General features: G+C 48.3%; 1 protein-coding gene, 1 long non-coding RNA gene and 1 other non-coding gene across 3 annotated transcripts; 1 reads left to right on the top strand and 2 right to left on the bottom strand.

Annotated features, from left to right (window-relative positions):
* Nucleotides 1-5: 5 nt before the first annotated feature.
* On the top strand, nucleotides 6-18,399 carry LOC124511006 (uncharacterized). Its single transcript, XR_006961795.1, has 4 exons — nucleotides 6-86; nucleotides 1,280-1,455; nucleotides 4,449-4,557; nucleotides 18,312-18,399. It is a non-coding gene; the product is annotated as an uncharacterized LOC124511006 (long non-coding RNA).
* Nucleotides 9,387-9,492, bottom strand: LOC124511990 (U6 spliceosomal RNA). Its single transcript, XR_006962029.1, has one exon. It is a non-coding gene; the product is annotated as a U6 spliceosomal RNA (small nuclear RNA).
* On the bottom strand, nucleotides 18,261-27,820 carry LOC124511001 (insulin growth factor-like family member 3). The gene is made up of 7 exons (XM_047077807.1): nucleotides 27,615-27,820; nucleotides 27,187-27,509; nucleotides 22,007-22,210; nucleotides 20,600-20,760; nucleotides 19,184-19,237; nucleotides 18,828-19,107; nucleotides 18,261-18,659 (listed from the first exon to the last, which is right to left on the bottom strand). The coding sequence occupies exons 4-7, from the start codon at nucleotides 20,622-20,624 to the stop codon at nucleotides 18,656-18,658; spliced, it is 363 nt and encodes a 120-aa protein (XP_046933763.1). The 5' UTR covers nucleotides 20,625-20,760; nucleotides 22,007-22,210; nucleotides 27,187-27,509; nucleotides 27,615-27,820; the 3' UTR covers nucleotides 18,261-18,655.
* Nucleotides 27,821-27,982: the final 162 nt, after the last annotated feature.

The raw sequence follows: 27,982 nt of genomic DNA, 5'->3' as shown, positions 1-27,982 counted from the left end.
CAGATTCTGCTTCCCTCCCTGGCAGGGCTGCAACAGGATGCGGTGGGGGCCCGGGTCTCATCTCTCTTCCTCCCGGAGGGACTGAGGTAACAGACGCCCCCCCCCCCCCCCCCGTTTGTAACTGACGTATAAGGAGCACACGGTTTTATGTTAGTTCCAGGCGCACAAGGTCGTGAGTCCACCATTCTGTGCCTTACTCAGCGCTCGCCACGATAGGTGTAGCCACCCTGGGGGGACGCAATGCTATTGCACCCTGACTTTTTTTTTTTTTTAAGCTTATTTATGTATTTAGAGAGAAAGCGAGCGCATGAGCCTGGGAGGGGCAGAGAGAGAGAGAGAGAGAGGGAGACACAGAATCCGAAGCAGACTCCGGGCTCTGAGCTGTCAGCGCGGAGCCTGATGCAGGGCTCAAACTCGCGAGCCGTGAGGTCATGACCTGAGCCGAAGTCAGACGCTCAGCCGACCGAGCCACCCAGGCGTCCCCCAAAGCTCCCGTCTTAAAAACAAGTCATTCAACCTGAGGTCATTCAACCCCTGCAGCAAGCTGAAGGTGTCACTAGTGGGAAGCCCATTCCACCGCTGAGGAAACTGAGGCGGGGCAGAGGGGACCTCTCCTTGCTGAGACAGAGGACATGGGAGAGCCTGGTGGCTCACAGCCGACATTCAAAACCAGGCTGCCCGCGTTTCAATTCTGGCCAGCTTCCAGGGCGTGGGCTCCCGCCAGTGACCCTTCTGTGGCTCAGTTTCCCCACCTACAAAATGGGAATAATAATATGAAGTCCCTGACCAAGAGGATCCATGTGGAATTCAGTGGGTTGAGAAGGGTCGAGCCCTTAGAAGGTGTCTGGCTCCTGGTGCCACCTAAGGGCCACTGGGACTCGAACTCAAATCTGCCCTCGGTGGTAAGCAACATGATTTACACGGGTGTCACCCGCAGCTCCGTCCTGCCCAGGAGGGACTCAGGGCCACTCAGTGGCTTGAGATCACCCGTTGGGGCGGAAGGCTCTCCTGGGGGCCTCCGCCCTGCGCCGGCCCCCTTTCCTCATCCTTCTTAGAGCAGCTGGCGAGTTCAGGGCTGAGTCCCTCTTTTGCTCTCCCTCTTCTCCTTCCTTCCGCTTTAGTGGCTTAAAAAAAATTTACAAAAGTAGCACGTGCTGGCTGTACCCAAACTGATACCAAATGTTTATTGTTATTAAACAGTAGTAAAGATTTTACTTTTATTTATTTATTTATTTATTTATTTATTTATTTATTTTTATTTATTTTTATTTTTTTTAAGATTTTACTTTTAAATAATCGCTACACCCCCCGTGGGGCTCCAGGGGCTGGAACTCGCAACCCCAAGATCTAGAGTCACATGCTCTATCGACCGAGCCAACCAGGTGCGCCCCCCCCCCCCCCCCGGCCGGCTAAACTCACCAGCTCTGTCCACGTGAGCTCACCAACGACAGTGCGGTACGTTGTCTTCTGCCACGTTGTCCACGCTCCGTCTGTGCTCAGATCCGTGATAGCGAAGCGCGCGCCGGGCATCGCTATGCCCTTTTCATGAATTCTGTCAGCACATGCTTCCGGCATGTTTGTGAGATAGATATTACTATTCACCCCTTTTGCAGCCAAGAAAACCGAGGCCCAGAGAGGTGATCACATATGGGGAGAAGACGGTGATGCCTGGGGTCAGCCACAGGCTTCCTGGACTCCAGAGATGGAATTTTAAACCGTATTCCACTTCCTACAAACACGTATAAGACCATACACACACACACACACACACACACACACACACACACACACACACACATATGGTGTTATATGTGATCATATATATATAATTTTTTTTTTAATTTTTTTTTTCAACGTTTATTTATTTTTGGGACAGAGAGAGACAGAGCATGAACGGGGGAGGGGCAGAGAGAGAGAGGGAGACACAGAACCGGAAACAGGCTCCAGGCTCTGAGCCATCAGCCCAGAGCCCGACGCGGGGCTCGAACTCACGGGCCGCGAGATCGTGACCTGGCTGAAGTCGGACGCTTAACCGACTGTGCCACCCAGGCGCCCCTATAATTTTTTTAATGTTTATTTATTTTTGAGACCCAGAGAGAGACAGAGCATGAGCAGGGGAGGGTCAGAGAGAGAGGGAGACACAGAATCCAAAGCAGGCTCCAGGCTTTGAGCTGTCAGCACAGAGCCTGATGCCGGGCTTGAACTCACAGACCTCGGGATCATGACCTGAGCCGAAGGTGGACGCTCAACTGACTAAGCCACCCAGGCACCCCCCAATTTTTTTTTTATCGTTTATTTACTTTTTGAGAGAGAGAGACAGAGGTGTGAGCAGGAGAGAGGCAGAAAGAGGGAGATGCAGAATCTGAAGCAGGCTCCAGGCTCTGAGCTGTCAGCACAGAGCCCAGTGCAGGGCTCGAACTCACGAACCACGAGATCATGACCTGAGCCGAAATGGGAACGCTTAACCAACTGAGCCACCCAGGCACCCCTATATGTATTTTTAAATAACGGAATGAAATCATGCGCATCACTTTGCCTTTCGTCACCTACTATCTCTTGTGCATCTCGCCAGGTCAATGCAGCTAATTCTAATTCAATCGTCGTAAGAGTTGCATAGCATTTCATGATGTGGGCTTACCATTTTGACACAATCTTTGCTTTTTTGGAGCTTTGGAATTTTTTTTCCCGCCCCCATGCTGCACAAAATGTTATCAGACATCCAGCCCTACCTGCTGAAGCATCTATAAATGATAAATATAGACTTTCTAAGTCAAAGACTGTATGTATTTAGTAGTTGTTACTAGATTGTTTCCCCCAAAGGCTGTTAAAAATCCATATTTCTACCAGTGATGTATTGGAGTCCCCATTCACCCCAGAAGAGGGCACTATCTCTTTGTAACTTTAAATGGCATTTTTATAACCACTCAGGAGATTATTTTTCTATGTTTTCTGCCCGTTTGGATTTGTCTTCTATCGATTGCCTGTTATCTCCCTTGTCCATTTGAAAAATAAATTGGGCTGGGGTGCCCGGCTTGCTCAGTTGGTGGAGCACACAACTCTTGATCTCAGAGTCATGAGTTCAAGCCCCCACGTTGGGTGTAGAGATTCCTTAAAAAAATTCTAAAAAAAAAAAAAATAATCGAGTTGTTTATCTTTTTGTTACCAATTTGCAAAGTGAAGAAAAGAATCCCATAACTAGTATTGTTGAGTCGTTGGGTATGTACATTTTGTGTCTCTTTTTTTTTTTTTAATTTTTTTTTTCAATGTTTTTTTAATTTATTTTTGGGACAGAGAGAGACAGAGCATGAACGGGGGAGGGGCAGAGAGAGAGGGAGACACAGAATCGGAAACAGGCTCCAGGCTCTGAGCCATCAGCCCAGAGCCCGACGCGGGGCTCGAACCCACGGACCGCGAGATCGTGACCTGGCTGAAGTCGGACGCTCAACCGACTGCGCCACCCAGGCGCCCCTTTTTTGTGTCTCTTTTAAAAGCATTAGGGAATAGCATACATGTAGCAAAATGTACAAAGGTACTTTTAAAATTAATAGAATTAATAGCGTGAAGAACTGTGTTCCTTTTCGCACCGTGAATACAGGATGTATCCAGCAGCCAGATTAGGAAATAGAGCTACATCAAAATTTTTATTTTATTAAAAAAATTTTTTTTAACGTTTATTTATTTTTGAGAGGCGGAGAGAGATCGAGTGCAAGCGGGGGAGAGGCGGAGAGAGAGGGAGACACAGAATGGGAAGCAGGCTCCAGGCTTTGAGCTGTCAGCACAGAGCTGATGCGGGGCTCGAACTCATGAACCATGAGATCATGACCTGAGCCAAAGTCGGCCGCTTGACCAACTAACTGAGCCACCCAGGCGCCCCCACCTCAGCTAGGATTTATAATTGCATATGGTGTGAGGTAGGGGTTTAATTTGATGTCTAAATGGCTAGCCATTTGTTCTGGTGCTATTTATTAAATAGACCTGGTTTTAAATTTCAGCCCTGCCCCTTATTAGCTGGGTGGCCTTGGGCAATTAGGCAGGATTTGACATCGCTGACCACATCCTTCTTGAAATGTTCACTTTTCTCAGCTTCTGTGTCGTAAGACTGTCTTGATTTTCTTTCTGCTTCTCAGCTGGTCTTTTCCTCTCCCTCTTCGACTCATTCTTCCTTCCTTGACCATTAGACTATTCTTTTTTCTGCTGGGTGATTTTCCATCCAGGTAATGGCTTCAGCCACCCCTAAAATGCAAGTGACTTCTAGGTGTTTGTGTCCAGCCTGGAGTTTTCAGATGAATTCTGGAACTGTGTATCTTCCTGCCTAGTTCACACCTGTACTTCGATGCCCCACAGGGACCTCCCATGAATATTCCTAAAATGGTTTATGATTTTTCTCCTCCAAAAGCAGCCCTCTTCCAGGAGTTCCTGTCTAAGGGAATGACATGATTGTCTTCCAGGTACAAAAGCCATGCATCAGAGCATCATCCTTGACCAAACTCTACCGTGTCCCCTCTTGTGTTGAGTACCCCAGCCCATAGCAGGTGCTGAATATATACTGAATGACTGGTAAGTAACCAGCTCACTCCCTGGTCATGTTGCTGTTATCGCCCAAATATCTTATGAATTAGACCACCCTGGTTTATTTCCACTCTCCCCACCTGGGTCCAGTCACCGTCTCCTTGCACCTGGATTTTCTCCCACCCCCTCGGTGACTTTCCAGCATGCACCTTGGCCCCCATGAGGCCGAGGCTCAGATCTGATCAAGCGACCCTCAAACGTGAGTCACCGTTTTCTGTGGCTTCTCACAACTCTTAGGATGGATCCCAAGCACTTCGCCACGGCCTGCCTTCAACCTAGTCTCACCCGACTCACTCCTGAGGCCCTCTTCCCCTAGCTTCCCTGCCCTTCTTGCCGCCCTTGAAGATGCTTTGACTACCCTGTCCCCAGGGGACTTTCTCCGCACTGTGTGCAAGGTTTATTTTATTTATTTATTTATTTATTTATTTATTTATTTACATTTTTAGAGAGAGAGAGAGAGTCTGAGAGCAGGGGAGAGGGGGAGAGGGGGAGAGAGAGAATCTTAAGCAGGCTCCACACTCAGCACGGAGCCTGACGTGGGGCTCGATCCCACGACCCTGGGATTGTGACCTGAGCCAAAATCAAGAGGCAGACACTCAACCAACTGAGTCACCCAGGAGCCCCTGTGCAAGTCCTAAATGGGGAACCTTAAGAAATTCAGGAACTTTGTACCTTACCTTTAAGATTACAAAACATGAGGGCGCCTTTTGTAAAAAGGCAGGAATATGTACACATCGGATTGCTTACTAAGAATATAGTGTTTAGCCAGGTAGTGTGAAGTATTCCTGTGTTAGAATTTTATTTATTCTGTATCTTGTCAGCCTAAGAGTGGGACATGCCATGGGGCGCCTGGGTGGCGCAGTCGGTTAAGCGTCCGACTTCAGCCAGGTCACGATCTCGTGGTCCGGGAGTTCGAGCCCCGCGTCGGGCTCTGGGCTGATGGCTCAGAGCCTGGAGCCTGTTTCCGATTCTGTGTCTCCCTCTCTCTCTGCCCCTCCCCCGTTCATGCTCTGTCTCTGTCTGTCCCAAAAATAAATAAACGTTGAAAAAAATTTTTTTTAAAAAATAAATAGGAAATTAAATCTACCCCCTGTACCTTTTAGGACTTTGACTTTTTAACTATTTAATTCACCAACTGCCTTTAGTTGATCTTGTAATTAATTCAGCCATTATAAAAACTCTTCAGAGTCTCTGGCGTTTAGCAAAAAAGCATTCGTCTTCGTTGTATCAATAATGAAAGAAGTCTAATTAAATGCTGATTAGAGCAAAGACAAAGTTCGAAGACAATGCAGAATCCCCATTTTTTTTTTTCCTTGACATTTCCCAGGCCTGGAATGCTCACCTCCCCCTCACACACCCCATCCTGACTGTCCTTCTGTGTTGCCTCCTCAGAGGTGACAAGTCCCCCTCTTTGCTTTCCCCACATCAACTTCTCCATATTTATCACAAGGGTACTTATTAAGTTATCTTTACAATTCTCGGATTAGTTTCTGCCTCTCCTGCTATACAGTGAAGTCTATAAGTATTGTTCAAACCATGACACTCGAGAGAGAAAGAGGGAGCTATTGATAATTCTGCTGGGTCAACAGGCCCACGTAGGCTGTCCCAAACAATCCAGGATGTATAACCACCCCATTTAAAGATAAGGAAGGAACTTTATTCTCTCTGTGCACAATCTTTATTGAGGACCTATCTTGTGCCCCACCTGCCTGTTGTAGGTGCTGGGGGGGGAGGTGGGGATTCAGCCGTAATTAAAATGGAAGTTCTTGCACGCACTTTCCAGTGGGGAAGTCACACAGTAAATAAAGAAACTAATAATTATTTAAAGCAGTTCCAGATATACTGTATTTCACGTGGGTGGCGCGACTAGCGTTAGGCCTGGCAGGTAGCGAGCGCCCAATGGAACATCATCATCAGCTCTGACCTTGGGCTTGGTTTTGGCGCTGGGAAAAAGACGCGGCACCCTTCTCGGAGGTTCCCTCCTCCCACCGCCAGAGGGCGCGCCGCCCCCGCCTGTCCTCACTCTGTGCCGCACGCCTTTCCCTAATCTTAATTGCAGCGGGGCAGCCTCTTAGCCTCGCGTGGGACCTGTTCTGTGATTTTCCTGGGGGCCTGCCTGTCCCAGGGAGTGGTTTGCTCCTAACAGCAGCAATAGCAACCCAAACCATGAAGAACTAAGAGCCAAGAGTTACTGAAATTTTGTTGATCCCACAATGCCTATAGACACAATCAGCTAGGATGCAGAGAGGAGGCTGTTGGGTTAGAGGGACCAGGGTGAGATTGGGGACCAGGGGGAGAGAGAGAATCCCAGACGGCCTCCCCACTGACAGCACAGAGCCCAATGTGAGGCTCGAACTCACGAACCATGAGACCATTTCCTGAGCTCAAGTCAGACACTGAACTCGCTGAGCCACCCAAGTGCCCCAATAGCAGACGCTCCTGGAGGCCTATACCTACACCCATGGAAACTTCCGGAAGCCGGTTTTCCACCATGAGGGAAGCCACAATTAGTGTGGTCAACTCTTGAGAAGGCAGAGAAGATGCAGCGAGTCTGTGACAATATTGCTGGGCCTCCGGATCTAGCCTCACCTAGTATCAGCCCTCTTAGGAGATTCTTCTGCCCTTTGACACTCGATAAGCTAGACAGATTTTTACTAATTTCTTCTTTCAGCCTCTCAACTGACTAGGACTGTTGTATTTATTGTATCTTTGAAAGGTTGCGTGATCTAATGGCTATGGAGGGTGCAGAAATGGTCCTCCTCAAAAATGTCCACGTCCTGGGGGCGCCTGGGTGGTTCAGTCAGTTGAGCGTCCGACTTCGGACGCTCACGTGCTACCCACATGCGCCCAGATGCAAAAACCCGGAACAAAGTACGAACAAACTAGGACCCAAAGTGTGTCACGAGATGCGGTTTAACCCGGCAGCCCAGGGTGTGCTTAACTTCCAAAACCCAATCGGTAAAGCATGAGTGTTTGTGTCTTGTGTATGGAACAGCTCAGGGCGGCTTGGCAGGATAGGGCAGGTCGTGGTTTCCATCCGGGGCCGTCAGTGATTCGTTGACTTAACGTTGGTACCTGCCAGGCCACAGGGCCTTCTCATTCCTAAGGGATTAGAATGCAGATTTGGCAGAGGATGGAAATGCAACGGCCATCAAGTAACTTTGCAGCTACAGTTGATTCTTCCATGGGCTCCTAAGCAGACCGATGTGGAAGAGTGGCCTGGTTGACAGGGAGATGGGCCCACGGGGGTAAAGACCAAAGGACAGCGGGGGTGTGGCCACACCACAAAAGGCCTTGGAGCAACCGGGACCCGAGTATTTTAAGGACGAGACGCCAACTTATGAGGAAAACTTCAGAAAGTCATTATTAAGGAGAGTGATCCTGGGGGGAGGGGGGAGTGTGGTGGGGATCCATGGGGAAAATGGGTGGTGGGCAGTAAGGAGGGCACTTTTCGGGATGAGCACTGGGTGTAGTACATAAGGGATGAACCATTGGTTCTACTCCTGAGGCCAGGATTACACTGTATGTTATTGTGAGAATTAAAGAAAAAAAAAATCTGTATTACGCAAAAGTGAAAAAAAAAAAAAAAAGAAGCCGGTGTTGGCATAGATTTCCTCTAATTTGAACTGATATTGTTGCTGTTTGATACAACACTAAGGAAGTCGACGATTTGGGTTTCTGAGAAAATCACATGAAGGGCCACTTGGCGGTAAAGGTGGATTCTTGTCCAAAGTCCAACTCCCAGGTTTCTGCCTGGCCTGGAGATTTTTAAAGGGGTTTAATCAGTTAAGGGAGGTCAGTGATCTGTGACATTTCTGGCTTAGGCACAGAGTCCGTGATGCCAGCTACTGAGTCAGCTCAGTGCGCAGACGTTGTACAAGAAGTTCTAGTTCCTTGGTGCCTGGGGTTTGGGCAGGTTGTACAAAAAGATCATTCCTTAGTGTCCAGGGCTTGTGCAAGAGGACCATACTCTGTTCTTTCTGCAAAGGAGGGCCAGGTCTACAGATGTGGAAAGGGAGATCAGTGAAGTCATCTGTGTGACCTTAAAAAGAAACATTTCGCGAAAAGGTTGCTGAGCTAATCAGGAAGTTTAAGGCTTCAAAAAGACTTGCTGGCCTCTGTGGCCTGAGAAAGTCCTGGTCCCTTATTGCCCAAGGCCAGCGATCTCAAAGAAAGCAAATGAGTTCTGTTAACAAATCAAGGGCCTTGAGTCAACAGGCAAGGAGTGTGTTACCTGGAAGCAAGTTAATCCTTGAGACTGGCCAGGCTGGAGGGCTGTTACAGCCTGATGCATGCATATAAATTAGCCCTTCTCCCCTAATTTGGCAGGAGTCTGTGTGGGTTGGTATTTGCTTTTTCTGTTTTCTGTTTAAACATTTTTTTCAATGTTTGTTCATTTTTGAGAGAGAGACAGACAGAGAGTGAGTGGAGGAGGGGCAGAGAGAGAGGGAGACACAGAATCGGAAGCAGGCTCCAGGCTCTGAGCTATCAGTACAGACCCCGATGCAGGGTTCGAACCCATGGACCGTGAAATCATTACCTGAGCTGAAGTCAGATGTTTAACTGACTGAGCCACCCAAGTGCCCCTGTTTTTTTCTTTTTCTTTTTTTTAATGTTTTTTAAATGTCTACTTATTTTTGAGAGGGGGGAGGGGCAGAGAGTGAGGGAGACACAGAATCTGAAGCAGGCCCTGGCTCCAAGCTGTCAGCACAGAGTCCCATGCGGGGCTCGAACCCACGAACCACGAGATCATGACCTGGGCCAAAGTCAGACGCTTAACCGACTGAGCCACCCAGCACCCCATTTTTTTTCCTTTTTTTAACAAGGAACGCTTCATGGATGTGCGTGTGTTCCTCATGCAGGGCTCTGCTGATCTCCTCTGTATCGTTCCAATTTTAGTACATGTGCTGCCCAGGCAAGCACTGTGTGGGTTGGTATTTGCACACGCAGGTTTCTGCAATGCCTGCCCGTGCCCATGGCACCCTACCAGAAGACTCATCTATGGGGACACACCGCTCACACAGAACAGCTGATGGGAACACAGACACAGAAGAACTCCATTCCTGTCTTCTCAATGAATTAGTTGGGTGCTTCATTCATAATTCTGAACCTACAAGCAAGGAGTTCCTGACCACATGGAAGAGAATGTTCTGGATAAACCGTACAACTGACTGGAAAGCCAAATCATAAACGTTGTTAGCAAGGAGAATGAATCTCTGTATAATTAAATTATCTTCATAGAAATCCCATGAAACCTAGGGTCAAGCAAGAGGCAAGGCTGATTGAGTCAGCCAGTAAAAACAAAAACAAAAACAAAAACGAAAAAACCATAAGCGGGGGCGCCTGGCTGGCTCAGTCAGAAGAGCGTGTGACTCTTGATCGGAGGGTCATGAGTTTGAGCCCGCATTGGGTGTAGAGATTACTTAAAAAAAAACACACACAAAAACTTTAAAAATATCTTAAAAAAAAATAGAATCCAAGTTCTTATGTCCTCAAACGTTTCTATCCAAACTGTTTCCAGGGGGACCCGGGGGGGCTCAGTTGCTTAAGTGTCTGACTTCAGCCCAGGTCATGATCTCACGGTCCATGAGTTTGAGCCCCATATGGGGCTCTCTGTTGTCAGCACAGAGCTTGCTTCGGATCCTCTGTCTCCCTCTCTCTGTCCCTCCCACACTCGTGTTCTCTCTCTCTCTCTCTCTCAAAACTAACTAAACAGTTAAAAACAAAATGTTTCCAGGGATGGACTCGACTTGGATAAGAAATACGCTGGGGCCCCCCAGTTCCCACGGTATTTACAAATGCATTTACTTTATTGTACACTTACAAGCATCAGCCGGGGGAAGTGTTGTTACCTCCTCGTGGGCGGAGCGCACTGAAGTTCTGAGACACTCAAGTCATTTGGCAAAAAAATCCCACAGCTTGTAAATGGTAGCGTTGGGCCCCTAAACCCATGAGAGAGAATTATAAGCGTATTATTTAAAACTACGAAGCGGCTGATGCTGGAAACTGCTAACAGGATTGGACTCAGGAGTACCAATGGGGATGGAGGTCAAGAGGAAGGGAGTCGGAGTTTTGTTTGTTTATTTATTTATTTAAAAAGAAATTTAATAGTTATTTTTGAGAGAGAGAGAGACAGCGTGTGAGTGGGGGAGGGGCAGAGAGAGAGGGAGACACAGAATCTGAAGCAGGCTCCAGGCTCCGAGCCGTCAGCACAGAGCCCAGTGCGGGGCTTGAACTCACGAACCACGAGACCATGACCTGAGCTGAAGTCAGACGCGGGAAGTGAACCCACAAACTGTGAGATCATGACCTGAGCCGAAGTTGGACATTTAACTGACTGAGCCACCCAGGTGCCCCTCCATTTCTAAAATAAGGTAGCATGATACATACCCCTTCAAAATCCCAAAGCACACAGGTATTTTTTACAGCTGCCTACATTTCCATTTTACAAACAAATTGTAATTTATTTCATTTGTCTCCTTTTGAAGGCCACCTAAGCTTTCCCAGTCTTACCCTAAAAACAAGACAATAGACCTTAAAAAAATGTATTTATATATATATATATATATATATATATATATATATATATATATATTTTTTTTTTTTTTTTGAAAGAGAGAGAGAGAGGGGCAGAGGGAGAGAAGGGGACAGAGGACCCAAAACAGGTTCTGTGCTGACAGCAGACAGCCCAATGTGGGGCTTGAACCCACAAACTGTGAGATCATGACCTGGGCCAATGTCGGATGCTTAACTGACTGAGCCACCCAGGCGCCCTGAGATGATAAATATTCTTACACTTAAGTCTTTGTGTACATATTAGAGTGCTTCGCCAGTAACAACATTAAAAGGGGAAACTCTGAAGCAAATTGTGTGCGATACACTGAGTCATATGTAAAGGGAACACTGAAACAATATACCAATTGATTATGTCCTACATTATCAAGAAATATGAGGTAGGATGGGCCCAGGGTTTTAGTTCCAAGTGTTAAAACACATTCTGGATGGCCTCCAATGTGCAGTTTGCACGAATTCCAAGCCCTCCAAACGTGCCTTACATAGACATTGGCAACATCTGGGTAAGGCTTTAACCTCTGTAGTATTCAGCCAATGAGGAACTAGGGGAGGGGCTTATATGCTAGGAAGTAAATCGTCTGCTGTAACTGCCCCAAGTGCACCTGTCCCTCAGACACCTGCTTTTGCAAGAACGTTGATTAAAGACTTGCTTCACTGTACTCCAAGTCTCCGTGTCCCTCCTTTGATTGGGTCGGTGGGCTTATTTCTAACACAAAGTGTCTCCTTTCTTTTTATTCATGGCTTAAGAGAACAACAATCATTTCTTTTCTTCACAAGTATACAATGTGGGTAGGCTCATTTCTCCTTCCCACAGTATTAGCTGGGGTGGCTTGATTGGGCCTGGAGGATTTGCTTCCAGAACATCTCATTTGTGTGCCTGAGAAGCTGGTTCTGGGTGCTACCTAGGAGCTCAGTCTAGGAATGTGGGTAGGGACCTTAGTTCCTGCCCATGTGGCTACTGATGCTTCCTCACAGCTTGGCAGCTGAGCTCCTTGAGCAAGTATCCCAAGAATCTTGGACAGTAGCCACAGGGCTTAAAAAAAAATTTTTTTTTAATGTTTTGTTTATTTTTGAGACAGAAACAGGGCATCAGCAGGGGAGGGGCAGACAGAGAGGGAGACACAGAATCCAAAGCAGGCTCCAGGCTCTGAGCTGTCAGCCCAGAGCCCGACGCAGGGCTCAAACACACGGACCGTGAGATCACGACCTGAGCCAAAGTCGGACTTAATCGACTGAGCCACCCAGGCTCCCCGCCACAGGGCTTTTTTAATGACCTTCTCTTAGTATTGTTTCTTTGGAACCATCCGGGGTTAAGATAAATGTGGGGTGTCACCTGTGATGGGGTTTTGGAGTGATGGGGGTTCAGAGCTGATGGCCAAGAAAGAATTCTTGAAGCATCTTTGGTGCAAAAGGGTGATTTTATTAAAGCACGGGGACAGGACCCATGGGCAGAAAGAGCTGTGCTGGGGTTGTGAGGAGTGACTGCTTATATAGTGTGGAGTTGTGGGGAGGTAAAGTCAAGAGGAAGTTTCTTAAAGGGATTTCCATATGCTGAAGGAGACACAGATTACAGGAGGCCTAGCTATTGTCAAGCTAAGGTTGTTTTTCCTTCTAGCAAAGCATTAGCATTAAGACAGTAGGGGGTTCCTGGAGATTCGGCTGTTGATAAGGTTGCCTTTTTCTCATAATTTACTAAGATATTTGTAAACTGATGGAGATTCAAGTCCTGCATGACTGTGACCTCTATCAGTTAACCATTGGTTTTCTCTCCCTTTCCTTTGTCCTTGGGCAGCCAGGAGTGACTGATGTATCACACACATCCCACCTCGTGGGGGGTGGTTTGTGGGGTGTCAGCCTGCCTTATGCTCCCTCATCACCTGTGTCATCAGACAACATTGTTTATCATTGAAAAGACCCCTGACCAGACTAAGTGGATCGTCAGTGGGCCCGTAGCCTACGTAGCCTGGACTGTTTTTAAAAAAATTGTTTAAGGGGGCACCTGGGTGGCTCTGTAGGTTAAGTGTCCAACTCCTGATTTCAGCTCAGGTCATGATCTCACAGTTCGTGAGTTCAAGTCCTGCATGGGCTCTGTGCTGACGTGTGGAGCCTGCTTGGGATTCTCTCTCTCACTCTCTCACTGCCCCTCCCCTGATGGCTCTCTCTCTCTCTCTCTCTCTCTCTCTCAAAAATAAATAAATTTTTAAAAAAAGGTTTAAGAAGTAAGTTTTTGTTTTCCTGGGTGAAGTTTCTTTTTTCTGAATATGACACTTGTATACTTTGGAAGCCACCCTCATGGGCTGATACAAGCTGATGGTTCCTGTCCCGTATGAGGATCTACATGTGAGACAGTTTGCATCTCCAACCACGTGGCCTACCCCTTTCAACTGGGCTGCCTGTTTGGGAGGCCAGAAAGGACCCCCTAGATAGTTGCAAGGCATCCCCATAAAGATGTGTCTAACGCTGTCATGGTGGCATGTTGGTTTTCCCTCCTATGTCCTCTTAACTCTGCTCTGCTGAGCTGAAGCCTATTGTGACTTGTGTATGTGAACTGCAGAAATCGGCTGCTGTGACACATAGTGGTTGTGAATGGAAAACAGACTAGAAGAGAGAAACTCAGTGTAGCTTCCAAGACAGGCAAGCGTTGTGCTCAGAAACAAGAAAATCCACCCAGGAAAACCGAGACTTCTCTCTTAAGTAGTCCACAGGTTATGCAGGCCCTCTGGACCTATGGGTCCATTTGCTACCAGAAACTGGGTTCACATCTCGGCCTCTTGGTAGTGTTGAACCACAAGACACAATGAAGCCAAAGAATAGGGAAAGAAAGGGTTTTATTTTCAACGAGGAAAATGCGGTGGGTCTTTTCCAAAGTAGTGTCTCCCTGAACAAAACTGGGGGAACGCTTAACCAACTGAGCCACCCAGGTGCCCCGTGGCGGAAAAATCATCTTAACATGACTGAGTCCAGGTCAAAGTCACTAGGTTTGGCAAAGGTCAGCATTATCAATTCTCTCCTTGTGGTCTAGTATCTGAGTGCTCAAAAGGGCTTAGATCCCACAAAGATTACTCCTTAGTGTGCACAAGGCTGTCTTCACATATGAATGAGCACTGGGAGTTTTAACTCTGATTTATTGCCCTGATAGGATTAGTCAACCTCCTGGCTGTTTATTCTTACATTGTTTCATAAGATGGCCCCGGGGGCCTAAAATGACTCTCCTTGTGTCCAGAAAGCTATGTCTGTCATTCCTTTTCCAGGGATCTCTAACTCCGGTCACATAGTCGCAGTTTTCAGTGCGGATCAGGCGAGCTCTTAAATGATAAACAATGTTGCCTGATAACACAGCTGACACTACGCCTTTATCTTAAACCACGGCGGCTCCAAAGAAACAGTATCTAGAGAACATGCCTGAGGTCAACTTCCCAGGGAGAAGGGGGTAAAACTTACCCTGAACCTATTTGCACTCACCCCCGCCCCAACCGTGAACTACTATCCAAAGAGGCATCAACGGACTCGACACGCCTTGGATTGGTCTGTGTTTTCGGTCATTTAGTTTTTATAGGGGTTATAACAGCATCCAATGGTGGGATCAAGGGCGGGTTTAAAATGCACCAAACACAGCAGCATATAGCATTTACCCTGTCACTCAAAAGGCCTGCGGGGCACCCTTTCCTGGGATTTCGCAGCCCAGCATCCCCAGCAGTCCCTCCTTCTGGCTGGAGGACGCGGAGCATGCGGTGCGGCGCAGCGCCGCAGTGCGCAGGCGCCTCCAGCAGAGCTCGCTCATGCGCACTGCTGCGGCGGAGGGAGCCGCCATGTTTCCGTCGAGGTCGCGCTGTTAGGCTCGCAGTGCGGTCGCTTTTGCTGCCCCTGGGGCTTCCTGGACTCTGGGACTCTGCTGAGTTAGTGGCTGCGACTGCCCTCGCATGGGGCTGTGATCCTCCTTAATGGTTTCCGTTGGCGGCCCCCGGGCCCCGTCAGGGCTCCGCCGCCCCTTGGAGTCCGGGGAGAGTCGTGCCGCGCGCAGTGCACCTGATTTTGCCTCCTGGGGGGGTTGCACAGGTGCATCTCCCATGGGGATGGAGCCAGCCTGCACCCCTTTACCCAGACAGATCCCAAGTTACACACGTGAGGTTCGGGCCCTCATACCTGCGTCTGCCCCCATCCAGGCACTGGCGTCCCCAGGCAGTAGCCCTCGCTTTGCATAAGCCCACAACTCCGTGGCTGGCAGTGGCCCATCTGCTGTAGCTGCATGGACATCTGCATGACGCCCGCCAGCCCAGCTGCCGCTGGACTTTGGTTGCTGACTTTGCAAGGTTGAGAAGGAATGTAAACACGCAAGCGGAATTGAGGCCCTTGCCCCCCATCAAAGGAAGTTCGGGTGAGAGAGGTGTGTGTGGGTAGAAGCCAGAATGCACCCAGAAGGGGAGGAAGCAGCTTTAAATATTTGCAAAGCTCAGGGAGTGTCAGTGCTGGGCCACCATGATGGTCCTGATGGAGGAGGACCCACCGCTGTAGGAGCCTGGGGAGCGATAGCAGTGAGGCTCAGAGGGTTCCGAGCTCCTACGTTGGTGGGTTCGGAAACCAAGTCAGAAAACTGGGAGAAGGTGCACAAAAGCACGTGCTAGGGAAAATAAAAGGCGCCCACGTCCCTTCCTTGTACGCAGGCTTCCACTTTTGCGGAGGGCCAGAGCTAGGAGGGAGCATGACATGTAAGCTTAAATCAAGGTGGTTGCTTTCACTTTTACATACTTCTGGACATTTTCAATTGGTCAGAAGAAGATATTTACTAAATAAAAGAGGCCATTCGGGGCGCCTGAGTGGCTCAGTCAGTTGAACGTCCGACCTCGGCTCAGGTCATGATCTCACGGTTCGTGAGTTCGAGCCCCGCGTCGGGCTCTGTGCTGACAGCTCGGAGCCTGGAGCCTGCTTCACATTCTGTGTCTCGCTCTGTCTGCCCGCTCTGCTGCTTGCACTCTGTCTCTCGCATTGCCTCAAAAATAAATAAACATTAAAGAAAAATTAAAAAAATAAAAGAGGCCAGAAAATTTCATGGCATTTCACCTTTTTATCCAGGGGCAGGGGAAGCATCAGGAAAAAATCGAAAAGGAAAGAGGTGTGAAAACAAAAGCTGCTTTGTAATTATGTTTCATGTCATGCTTTGTTCATTGAAATGGTCCCGTTTAAGTGGGGTTTTTTCAGCTTTATTGAAGGATAATTGACAAACGTATGTATGTGTTTATAAAGTATACAACACAATGATTTGATATACAATGTACTGTGGAATTATTACCAAGATCAAGATAATTAACACATTCATCACCTCACACAAAGTTAACATTTTGGTGTCGTTAGCCTCAAAAGTAGATGCTGTCAGTTACTTTACCAGCAAAAGATGGGTTTATTGGGGCGAAGAAAAGAATTGCAATCCCAGACAAACAAGCTGTGGCAAAGCCACAGGCAAGTCCAGGGAGCAAAGGAGAGGCACGCTTTTTTTTTTTTTTTTTTTAATGTTTTTATTTATTTATTTTTTATTTATTTTTTTTTTTAAATTTTTTTTCAACGTTTATTTATTTTTGGGACAGAGAGAGACAGAACATGAACAGGGGAGGGGCAGAGAGAGAGGGAGACACAGAATCGGAAACAGGCTCCAGGCTCTGAGCCATCAGCCCAGAGCCCGACGCGGGGCTCGAACTCACGGACCGCGAGATCGTGACCTGGCTGAAGTCGGACGCTTAACCGACTGCGCCACCCAGGCGCCCCTGTTTTTATTTATTTTTGAGACAGAGAGAGACAGAGCATGAGTAGGGGAGGGGCAGAGAGAGGGGGAGTCACAGAATCTGAAGCAGGCTCCAGGCTCTGAGCTGTCAGCAAAGAGCCTGATGTGGGGCTCGAACTCACGGAGTGTGAGATCATGACCTGAGCTGAAGTTGGACGCTTCACCAACTGAGCCACCCAGGCGCCCCTGAGGCACACTTTTAAAAAAGTTTATTTAATGTATTTTGAGAGAGAGAGAGAGGCAGAGGGCGAGGGAGAGAGAGAACCCCAAGCAGGCTCCACACTGTCAGTGCAGGGCCTGACGCCGGGCTCGAACTCACAATCTGTGAGGTCATGACCTGAACTGAAACCAAGAGGTGGTCACTTAACCAACTGAGCCACCCAGGTGCCCCAAGGCACACTTTTTTAAGGAGAGAAGGGGTAACTCGAGAAAGCTTTCTGAATTAAAATTTCTTTGGAGGAAACTGGGTTATAAGTGTGGTGGCTTCTCATTGGCTGGGCTGTGATCTTCTGATTGGCTGGGGTGCGATCATCTCATTGGCTGCGCTGTTGCCAGGACAGAATCTTCTTCTTGCTGAGGTAGTGAGGTGGGCTTCTTCCAGTTGGTTCTTCGAAGGACTGTGAGGTATAGCTTGAAAGTTTACCCCTCTCCTCCCCTCCCAATCTGGGCTCCTGACATTGTATTGTATTTTATTGTATGGTATTGTATTGTATTGTATTGTATTGTATTGTATTTTATATTTTATTTTATGTATAATTATTTATTTTGAGAGAGATAGAGAGAGAGCGCGTCCTCGTGCAAGTTGGGGAGGGGCAGAGAGAGAGAGAGGGACAGAGAGAGCCCCAAGCAGACTCCATGCTGTCAGCAGAGAACCCGATGCAGGGCTTGAACTCACAAACTGTGAGATCATGACCTGAGTCAAAGTCGGGCGCTTAACCGACTGAGGCACCCCGGCCACCCCAGACTCCATTTTATTTTTTTTTTTTGAATTTTTTTTTAACGTTTATTTATTTTTGAGACAGAGAGAGACAGAGCATGAACAGGGGAGGGGCAGAGAGAGAGGGAGACATAGAATCTGAAACAGGCTCCAGGCTCTGAGCTGTCAGCACAGAGCCCGACGCGGGGCTCGAACTCACAGACCGTGAGATCATGACCTGAGCCGAAGTCGGACGCTTAACCGACCAAGCCACCCGGGCGCCCCCCAGACTCCATTTTAAATGAGGTTTCCTTTATTCAGATTCAGAAGAGATTAAAAAACAAGAAAATGAGAAGTTTCAGTTATATATACGTATGCAATGTTAAGCCATCTGATATTCTAGAAGGAGCTTTCTAAATTACACAGGCCTTGGGCTAATTTATATTTTTTATTTGTCTCCATTTCAAAATACACATGCAGATTTTTCAAGAGTTTCCATCTCATCCTGCTCACCCTAATACTCAAATCCTGCGCGTCTTCCTCAAAACGTCCGTCAAGGAGATGGGTAACATGCTTATTTTACAGGTGAGTGACTGAGGCACAAGGAGTTGAAGGTCGTGGGGGAGTCTCTGAGTGTTCAAAGATGGGCAGCACAGGGACCAGGAGGCAGGTTGCAGGTCAGGTCAGTTGGCTTCTCTGTTTTCCTGCCAACCCTGCAGGGGGCTGTGGCGGGGGAGGGCGGGAAGCTGGTGATATACGCGGGTCTGTGCTGGCAAATGCAAAACATTCCATTTTTGTAAGGAGCTCGCCTAGAGAGGTTTCCTTCAGCTGCAGAGAAAGAAAAATTAGGAAATTATGAGACGGAGACAAGGAAAAGAGTGGGAAGTTTCCAGAAATGGCCGGAGATAAAAATAACAGGAAGGGGATCCCCCTAGAACCCTCTGTGTCCCTCATCCCTGCTTCCTTCCCTCAGCCGCGAGCAGTTGGGGCCTTTACCTGGGGCAGATCCTGGAGATGGGCGACGAAGGGCACTGGGACTGGGTACCCAGGACCTTCAACTTCACAACAAACCTCTTGGGGCCAAAGGACTCGGGACAGCAGAGCTCCAGGCAGGGCCAGAAGGTGCAGTTGGGGCCACATTGGCGAGTCCGGTTCAGGGGCAGGATGGTGTCATCGCTACAGCAGTGCTGCAAGGGGTCGTAGACCTGGTCCCCACACCGAGGGGCGGGCTGGCACAGCCACAGACCTGAGCCCGTGGGGGCATCTGGTGGAGACACTGATGGTGGGCGTCCAAGGAGGGACAGATGCCCAGGGCAGCTTCCTCCCTCCCCATTCTCTCTCCTTGGTCTTACCTGCCACTGCCTTTGAACCCTGGAGGAAGAAAATTGTTATGCAGACAGGAACTCCTACGGGAAAAATAAAGTGGGCTCTTTTCCAGTCGGAATTCCCAATTCACGCCCACACAACACGGGGCCATTCTCAGATACCAGCGGGTGTCTGAGAATTCAACTCAGTCCTGACACTGTCTACCCAGAGATAGCATCAGCTCCTAACAGGTTAAGGGCTCAGTCCCGCAAGACTGTCCCCCACCCCTCACGGCAGACACTAGTCACAATCCCACCTGGGCTGTCACCTGTGCCTCTGACTCACCGGCTACAGATTGGAGGTTCCAGTGACCTCCTTAGGTTCGTCCGGCTTGCTGGAGCAGCTCACAGAACTTGGGGGAACCTCCACTTATGTTACCGGTTTATTAAAGGCTCTGATAAAGGATATGAATCAGCAGCCAGATGAAGAGATGCACTTGGCAAGGTCTGGGGAAGGTTCCTGAGCCTCTCCAGGCATACCATGCTCCCCAGTCTTCACCTGCTTACCGACCTGGAAGCCCTCCAGACCCAGTCCTTTTGGGTTTTTATGGGGCTTCATTGCATAATCATGACTGATTAAGTCATTGACCATTGGCCGATTCGGTCTCTGGCCCTTCTCCCCTCCCAGGAGGTGGGGAAGGTGGGAATGAATGTTCCCCTCCTTCGTCCGCCTGCTTGGTCCTCCTGGCTACCAGCTCCCATTCTTGGGTGGGGTTCAAAAGTCGCCTTCCTTTCACCTTTATGGCTCTGAGTCATTTTCAGGAATTTGTGAAGACCAAATGTACGTGAGAAATACGTTTTGGTTATCTGAATGATCAAATATGGATTTCTTATAAATCATTATATCTCAGGGAGGAAAGTGGGGTGGGGAAAATGGTCGAGGGATCCTCAGGGAAGGCAGATGAGTAGGGAAGAAGGCCAGTTTAGGGTGGTTTAAAGGTACGGATTTTGGGGGGGTGGCACCTGGGTGGCTTAGTTAAGCGATCAACCCTTGATTTCAACTCAGGTCATGATCTCATGGTTCGTGGGTTCGAGCCCCACCTCGGCTCTGTGCTGACAGCACGGATCCTCGCTCTCCCTCTTTCTCTCTCTCTCTCTACCCCTCCCCCCTCAAGATAAATAAATAAACATTAAAAATAATAATAAAGGTGCAGAATTTGGTTTGGGGCTATCCCTGCAAGGGAGCTAGCTCAAACAGGTCGTGAGCTGCTGAGGCTTTCTGGGGGACGAGTACTAAGGGGAGACTGGGCTCCCAGACAGACAGAAGGTTTATGGTTTGTTAAAGAACGGAGCTGTTTGTCAGACAGGTGCTTCTGAGGTGGCCAGGGGTGGGGAGGAGACTGGGATGACGTTGGGGTGTGGGAACTGCGTGGGGGATGGGGTGAGATTTGGGGTCCTCCTTACCTAAGATACACCTTCGTGGTATCATCGCTTCTGAAGAGGGTGTAGGCCAATGAAGGAGAATGATCAGGACTGGAATGTTTTGCAGCCAGCTGGCCCAGCCTTTACTGACCCGTTTCTGATTGGGCAGTTCAGATCAGGCCACTCCTAAGCTCCCCAGCAGACTGTTTGAGAATCACCGGCAAGCACGTAGTTTCCTTAGGAGGGGACTGATTGGCTGGTCTGCCCTTAGGTGTGAGCTACTGAAGACTGACTCATTGCTCACTTCCTGGGCCGCTCCAGACTTCGGCGGACTGCAGCATGGCCCTACCCTAGGTTGAGCTTCTCAACGATTTCCATCCTGGGCTACGAGGGGAGTGAAGACTCGCTCCATCATAGTGACACCCGTTCCACGCCCCCAGGCCCAGCCCCATCCACATCCCTGCTTCAGTTTCCAAACTCGTGCCCGGTGCCATACCTCTCTTGGTTCCCACTCCAAACCGAACTCTCTAAATTTTTTTTTAAGTTTATTTCTTTTTTTTTTTTTAATTTTTTTTAACGTTTATTTATTTTTGGGACAGAGAGAGACAGAGCATGAACGGGGGAGGGGCAGAGAGAGAGGGAGACACAGAATCGGAAACAGGCTCCAGGCTCCGAGCCATCAGCCCAGAGCCCGACGCGGGGCTCGAACTCACGGACCGCGAGATCGTGACCTGGCTGAAGTCGGACGCTTAACCGACTGCGCCATCCAGGCGCCCCTATTTCTTATTTAGTAATCTCTATACCCAACATGGGTCTCGAACCCACGACCCTGAGATCACGAGTCTCACACGCCTCCACCCTTCCAACTGAGCCAGCTGGGAGCCCCCTAATTCCCTAAATACTACTGTTGGTCATATACATAATGCAACACGTGTGAGCTCAGCCCCCTTTATAGCCTGACTGCATCTGAGCCACCTGATCTAAAGAACCCTCTTCCCGTTCCTCCTACCCAGGAAATACCCACATTCCTGAGAACGCTAAACCCATCTCTCCCAAGAGATGCATCCCCTCTCCAGCCAGAGACCTATATCCCAAGGCACCTGAACACAGAGGACTTGATTTCATCCTGGATCTGCTCTTAACCTTTCCCGGAGCCTCAGTGAGGACAGAGACCCCCACAGCCTTCCCCTGCCTCAGGCTGGGCTCCCAGGTGGACCTGCGGCTGCCCCATTGACCCCTCCCCCCCATCCCTCTCCTCTCCCACTGGCTCTCGTTTGTTGTCTAGACCCTCACCCGTGTCTGCCCACTTGGAGCCCTAGGTGAGTCCAGAAGGGACCAGGAAACTCGGGGTGGCGTGTGGCTCCCAGAGGGCCCAGGCTGGGACCCACCTGCCCTGCTACTTGGGCCATACCAGCTCTGTCTCCTCCAGTGTCCCCGATGGGCACTCACCTAGTGTTGTGCCAGCCACACGTGAGATGGGGGGACGAGTTCTGACTCCATGCAGCACTGTGTAAACTTCATCCACAGTCTGCTCCAAGCAATGCTGCCCCAGCCTTAGGCTCCCAGAATTACTTCATGGTTAAGGTGAAGGTCACTCGCTGTCCCCTCCTCCAGGGGTGGGGTTTGTCACAGATGAGCATCCCTGCTTGACGTCTGTTCAGGGCAGAAATGGAGAAGGATTCTTGGGAGGTCAGGACCTGTGTGTCTTTTAAGTGGAGACCCCCTCCTCAGTCTAGATTTGCCCCGGGTGGGGGGGCAGCCTTGGTGGGATGCTGTGTAGGTATTGGGGGAGGACAAGGCCACCAATTCCCTCTTCCTTCCCCATGACCAGTGTCATGGAGGCCACAATCGCTAGCTGATCTGCCCATACCTCCCTCTTAAAAGGGAGTGGGTGGTCTTCACCTCCTCCTCCTCCTCAGATTCATTTCTCTGCCAGGTATGGGCTAGAGGTTAATACTATCATGGGTGTGCTGAGAAGGTATATAAAGGGAGATCTGGCTCCCATATTCTAGAATCCAGAATCTGTGAGACAGGGGCGATTGTGTGTGTGTGTGTGTGTGTGTGTGTGTGTGTGTTCACCTGCACGTGTTTTCAGCATGGGCACCCTGAATCCCCTGGATCCAACTGAGTAAAATTCCCATCCCAGTCTCGAGGTTCCAGGTGCCTATGTGGACTTCACAGATGATGTGGGAGAGGGACACATCCCTTACCGTGAGAGGCTCTGGCAAGGGGTGAGCCCAAGTCACAGGTAGTGGGTCTGGACTGGACGAATGGGACCAGAGTGCCCCTGGCGGGCATTGGGTGAGGTGCGGGGCTGCTTTGAGCACGGACCAGGGAGGAGCAGCTCCAGTCAGAGAAACTGACAGGTGTCTGCGTCCTGATAGTAAATGTTAGGCCCATTCCTAAAAATAAGAGCTATAGGGCACCTGGCTGGCTTAGTCGGTTGGGCGTCAGACTTCAGCTCAGGTTATGATCTCACACTTCCTGAGTTCAAGCCCCGCCCACATCAGCTCACTGCCGTCAGCGCAGAGAACTCTTCCGATCCTCTGTCCTCTCTCTCTCAAAAATAAATACATAAACATTTCAATAGAAAAATAATAAGTTACTCTCATTTATCATGGCTGGCCTTGAACTCATCTTATTGCCCTGCTACGGGTCCTCATTCCGCATTTCCTAGGACATGACTGGAATTACTACTATCCATCCCGTGTCTGGAAGCTGGAAATTTACAGGGGAAGAACAACAACAAATGTAAGATGAATTTCATTAGGAGAATATTAAGTTCCAACAAGGAAAGGGAAAAAGAAAGGACGGAGAAAAACAAAACCTAAAATAACCCGGAGCTTTCAGATCTGGCCCTAGAACGAGATTGGCCAGGAGCATCATTCAGGATCGAGGGAGCTCAGGTGTGAATCTAGGGTTCGGGAGGGGCAGAAACCCGAGGGGGAGATGCCATCTGCGATCTTCATCCCCCTCATCTGCCTCACGTGGTCGGGAAGCTTGGGAAGCACAATCCCTCCCTGTGCTCAGAGAAGCTCTCTGCTGGTTTGGAATGGTGCATTGGTCCATGAGCATAAATAAACCAGAACAGATGTTTCAAAATCCGAGACCGAAAAAAGCCCGTGATGAGCCAGAAATTCGAGACCGCGCGCAAATAGAAGGTAGCTGATGCTGGATTATGACCAGGACAAGTGTTCTGCAAAGACTCTTGCGAGAGAAATGTCATGCCACGGGGAAAAATTCATCAGAGCTTATTTTTATCTAAATGCGGGAGCAAGTGGCAAGTAAAACAGGCCAGCTCAGCACCAGCAAGTGGCCTAATGAGTAAGTCTCTGCCCCAAAGATACAATTAGTCCAGTAACGTTTATAGACGGCGTAAAAAAAGAAAGATCTTGCTGAATACAAATTGTTTTTCCAAACCGACATTATTTATTGATCGATTGATTGGTTCGAGAGAGAGAGGGTGCAAGTGAACGAGGGGCAGAGAGAGAGAGAAGGAGGGAGAGAGGGTAGTGGGGCTCACCTGGGGCCCGTGTTTTTCCCCGATGCAGGCCTGGAGCTCACCCGATGCAGGGCTTATGCTCAACCGACGACAGGGGACTCGGACTCACCAACTGTGAGATCATGACCTGAGCTGAAGTCAGATGCTTAACGACTGAGCCACCCAGGCATCCCAAACTGACTTTAATGAGCTAAACTAACTGAAGGTGTAGGACATTGTATTGCTTTGCCTGGGTGAAAAAAAATAGAGAAAAAACAAAGGTAGGGGGGAAATGGTCATAAATGCCATTAGTCCTAAAAAAAATTACAAATAGCTCATAAAAATGAGAAGGAAGAAGGGAGCCTTACAGACAAACCAAGAAACAGAGGTATGTCACTTGCAAGGCTTAAAACGAGAAAAAGTTGATGTTGGACTGGGGTGGGGGGGGAGGCCACACCTGGAGCGGATGCTGGAGGTGGGTGGTTGGATGCTTAAATGAATTTCTTACACTTTGGTTCATCTTGTTATTATGCTAATCTCACACATTCCTGCTGTGTCACAGAATTGTTTTGGACTCCACAAGTTGCTGTAAGCCTTCCGGAAGTTAGGATGGGAGGACGGGTCCTTACACATCTTGATTTTGGACTCCATGCAAAACCACTCTTCAGTTGTGTGAATTAGGAAACTTACAGTCAGGGGCGCCTGGCTGGCTCGGTCGGTGGGGCGTGCGACTCTTGATCTCGGGGTTGTGGGTTCGAGCCCCACATAGGGTGTAGAGATTACTTAAAAATAAAATCTTAAGGGGCTCCTGGGTGGCTCAGTCGGTTGAGCATTGGACTTCGGCTCAGGTCACGATCTTGCGGTCTGTGGGTTTGAGCCCCGCGTCAGGCTCTGCACTGACAGCTCAGAGCCTGGAGCCTGCTTCGGATTTTGTGTCTCTCTGTCTCTCCTCCTCCCCTGCTCGTGCTCTGACTCTTTCTCTCTCTCTCTCTAAAAATAAACATTAAAAAATTTTTTTTAAATAAAATAAAATCTTAAAAAAAAAAAGAAACTTACAGGCAGATTGTCTAGTGGTGGGCAGTCCTTGAAGCTGAGAATTGACCCCAATTTATCACGGTGCCTGATACTGATGGGTTACAGAACATCAGTGTGTTGATCATTAGATGTTCAAAAACAGAATACTGAAATATTGGGATAAATTAAAATAGTAAATATAACTGCAAAGTTTTCCAATTTTAAAGCTTGATATTGGGGTTTGAGATTATGGGTGCAGGTCAGGAAAGAGGTATAGTTACTGTTCCATTTTCTATTGATAAAGAAAGGGAGAACTGTGTTTTATTACCTTTGTGAGGCATTTGTATATAGCAACCCACGGAATAAAAGAACAGATAGTATGTTTCCAAATAATCATAGTGGAGAAAAAAGGTAAAAGACGTGTGCATTTGTGTGAGCATACGCGTGCACACACAGACCCACAGATACGGTCTATTCAAGAAAAGTAAGTACATTAAAAAAAAAAAACAAGAAAAATCATACTATGTAGAAAAAAAGTTAAATGCCTTAAATAAGACCAGACACATTGGTTATCACAATATGTGAATAAGATAAATTCTGTGAAATATCTCTGGTTGTTTAAAAAAAGACAAAGAAAGCTGAATACATAGCTATAAATACAGATACATGGGGTAAATGTAATATAAAGCAAAGCAAGGAAGATCACATTCATATTTAATGAAGTATAACTCAAAGCTATAATTTTCTCTTTTAACACCTAAAAGATTTTTTTTTAATTTTTTTTTAACGTTTATTTATTTTTGAGACAGAGAGAGACAGAGCATGAACAGGGGAGGGTCAGAGAGAGAGGGAGACACAGAATCTGAAACAGGCTCCAGGCTCTGAGCTGTCAGCACAGAGCCCGACGCGGGGCTCGAACTCACAGACCGTGAGATCATGACCTGAGCCGAAGTCGGACGCTTAACCGACCGAGCCACCCAGGCGCCCCAAGATTTTTTTTTTTTAAGTTTATTTATTTATTTTGAGAGAGACAGAGACAGTGTGAGCAGGGGAGGGGCAGAGAGAGAGGGAGAGAAAGAGAATCCCAAGCCGGCTCTGCACTGTCCCCGCAACCTTGGGTTAAGGGGTTTTGGAATCTTACTCCCTGCCTCCCCCCTTTCTCAATCCACTCAAGTTCTAAACACTTGGGAAAAGGGAGAGAAAAATCTGATCAAACAATGGAAGGATCTAAACCACATTCAGAGGCAAGCCAGTGACTTAAGGAATCCCTTTCTCTGGGACCTATTTCCCTTCCCCTGAGTCATAGTCTCTGGTTTGGATTGTCGTCCGGATCTAGATTTTAAAAGCTAGTCAGCTCCCAGGAGAGGCATTCCTATTCTAAGGATATTTCTCTCCATGTTTCTATTCTGTTGTGTACTCATTTTTGTAATGCGTAAGCTTATAAAAATTTGGGAAAGGTAGGTCTCAGCACTCAAATCTTCCTGGAAGCTTTCCTCACATTATGATTTACTTGTGTATTTCTGTAGGATTTCTCTATTTCTTTTTTTTTTTAATGCTTATTTATTTTTAATAGAGAGAGGGGAGGTGCAGAGAGAGAGGGGGAGAGAGGATCGGAAGGAGTCTCGGCACTGACCGCAGAGAGCCCAATGCGGGACTCGAGCTCATAAACTGCGAAATCATGACCTGAGCCCAAGTTGAGCCACCCGGATGCCCCAGATTTCTCTATTTCTTATAAAGGAAAGGAAGAACCAGACACTCAGAACCCAGGTGGGGTTGCTCCCAGACCGGCCAGCAGGGCTCTCCCTGGTCCTGCCTGGTGTTCTTTAAATCTCTCACCAGAAGGAGGCGCTGAGTCCCTGGGGAGAAGCAACACCCCTGCAGCCTCTTCTGGCTCTTCCCCCATTTACCGGCAGGTGTGGGAGACGCCCTGTGAGCATCTGGGCCTCATTTTCGTGAAGGAAAAAAACACTCTATTTAAAACATGAGCCCAGCGGGTCCCTATTTCTGGAGAAGAGAGTTTCTGCTTCTCCCAAATGCTGGTGGTGGTAACTGATCAAGAATCCACGTGACTCCGTGTCAACCTTTACAGAACATAGATTCCGATTCGTGGGCTGTGAAAACAATAGGAAAGTACCCGTGATACGGTCTTTCGCGGTTTCTCAGATTTGCTCAACAAAATGCCTCCTGGGTCAGTGTTACTTGGAGCTGAACGGAGGAGGTGGCAGGGACAGACCTCTGCCGGGGCCTGCAGGCAGGTCGGTGGTCACGCTGCACTTCTGTCCATCAGGTGTCCCTGGGACCACAGACCTGGGTCCTCAGCCTCCAGATCAGTGTAGTCAACCGACTGGCGGCCTCATTCGTATATTGATTTAAGTGAAGCAAGCCTCAATATATTGGTTCAAGTATGAATACTAGCAGAAACTTGGGCTTTGTATTTCATCAGATGGAAAATGTTTCCTTAAAAAAACAAAAACAAACATTTATGGTCCTTAAGAATACAGAAATTCTATTTTTGCCATTACTGCCAAAGCACTGAGATATTAATGTAAGAAAGCTACGCACAATTACGAGTTTCTTGCTGACACAGGACGTAGCAACCGTTTATGAATGCTTGGAATATGTCCAGGACCACTTTGTTGAAATAACACTGCAAGGATAGAATATATTGACCAAAAGAGAACGTTACCTTACCAAAAGGGATTTTAAAAAAAAATATTTTTTAATGTTTACTTGTGAGAGAGAGAGAGAGAGAGAGACTGAGTGTGAGTGGCGGAAGGGCAGAGAGAGGGGAGACACAGAATCCCAAGCAGGCTCCAGGCTCTGAGCTGTCAGGACAGAGCCCAACACGGGGCTTGAACTCATGAACTGTGAGATCATGATCTGGGTGGAAGTGGGACACTTAACTGACTGAGCCACCCAGGGGCCCCTAT

This window comes from Lynx rufus, unplaced genomic scaffold (genome assembly GCF_022079265.1).
Source record: "Lynx rufus isolate CCGP_SWC_20201006 ecotype Redwood Valley unplaced genomic scaffold, mLynRuf1.p SCAF_16, whole genome shotgun sequence".
NCBI lineage: Eukaryota > Metazoa > Chordata > Mammalia > Carnivora > Felidae > Lynx > Lynx rufus.
This window is presented reverse-complemented; position numbering and strand designations above follow the sequence as displayed.

Excerpts from the sequence above, each read along its gene's own strand:
- LOC124511001 (XM_047077807.1), bottom strand. The coding sequence starts at position 20,624 with ATGATACCACGAAGGTGTATCTTAG. Across the intron at positions 19,238-20,599 it reads ACCACGAAGGTGTATCTTAG|GAGTTCCTGTCTGCATAACA; the intron begins GTAAGGAGGACC and ends TTTTTCCCGTAG. Across the intron at positions 19,108-19,183 it reads GGGTTCAAAGGCAGTGGCAG|TGTCTCCACCAGATGCCCCC; the intron begins GTAAGACCAAGG and ends GCCCACCATCAG.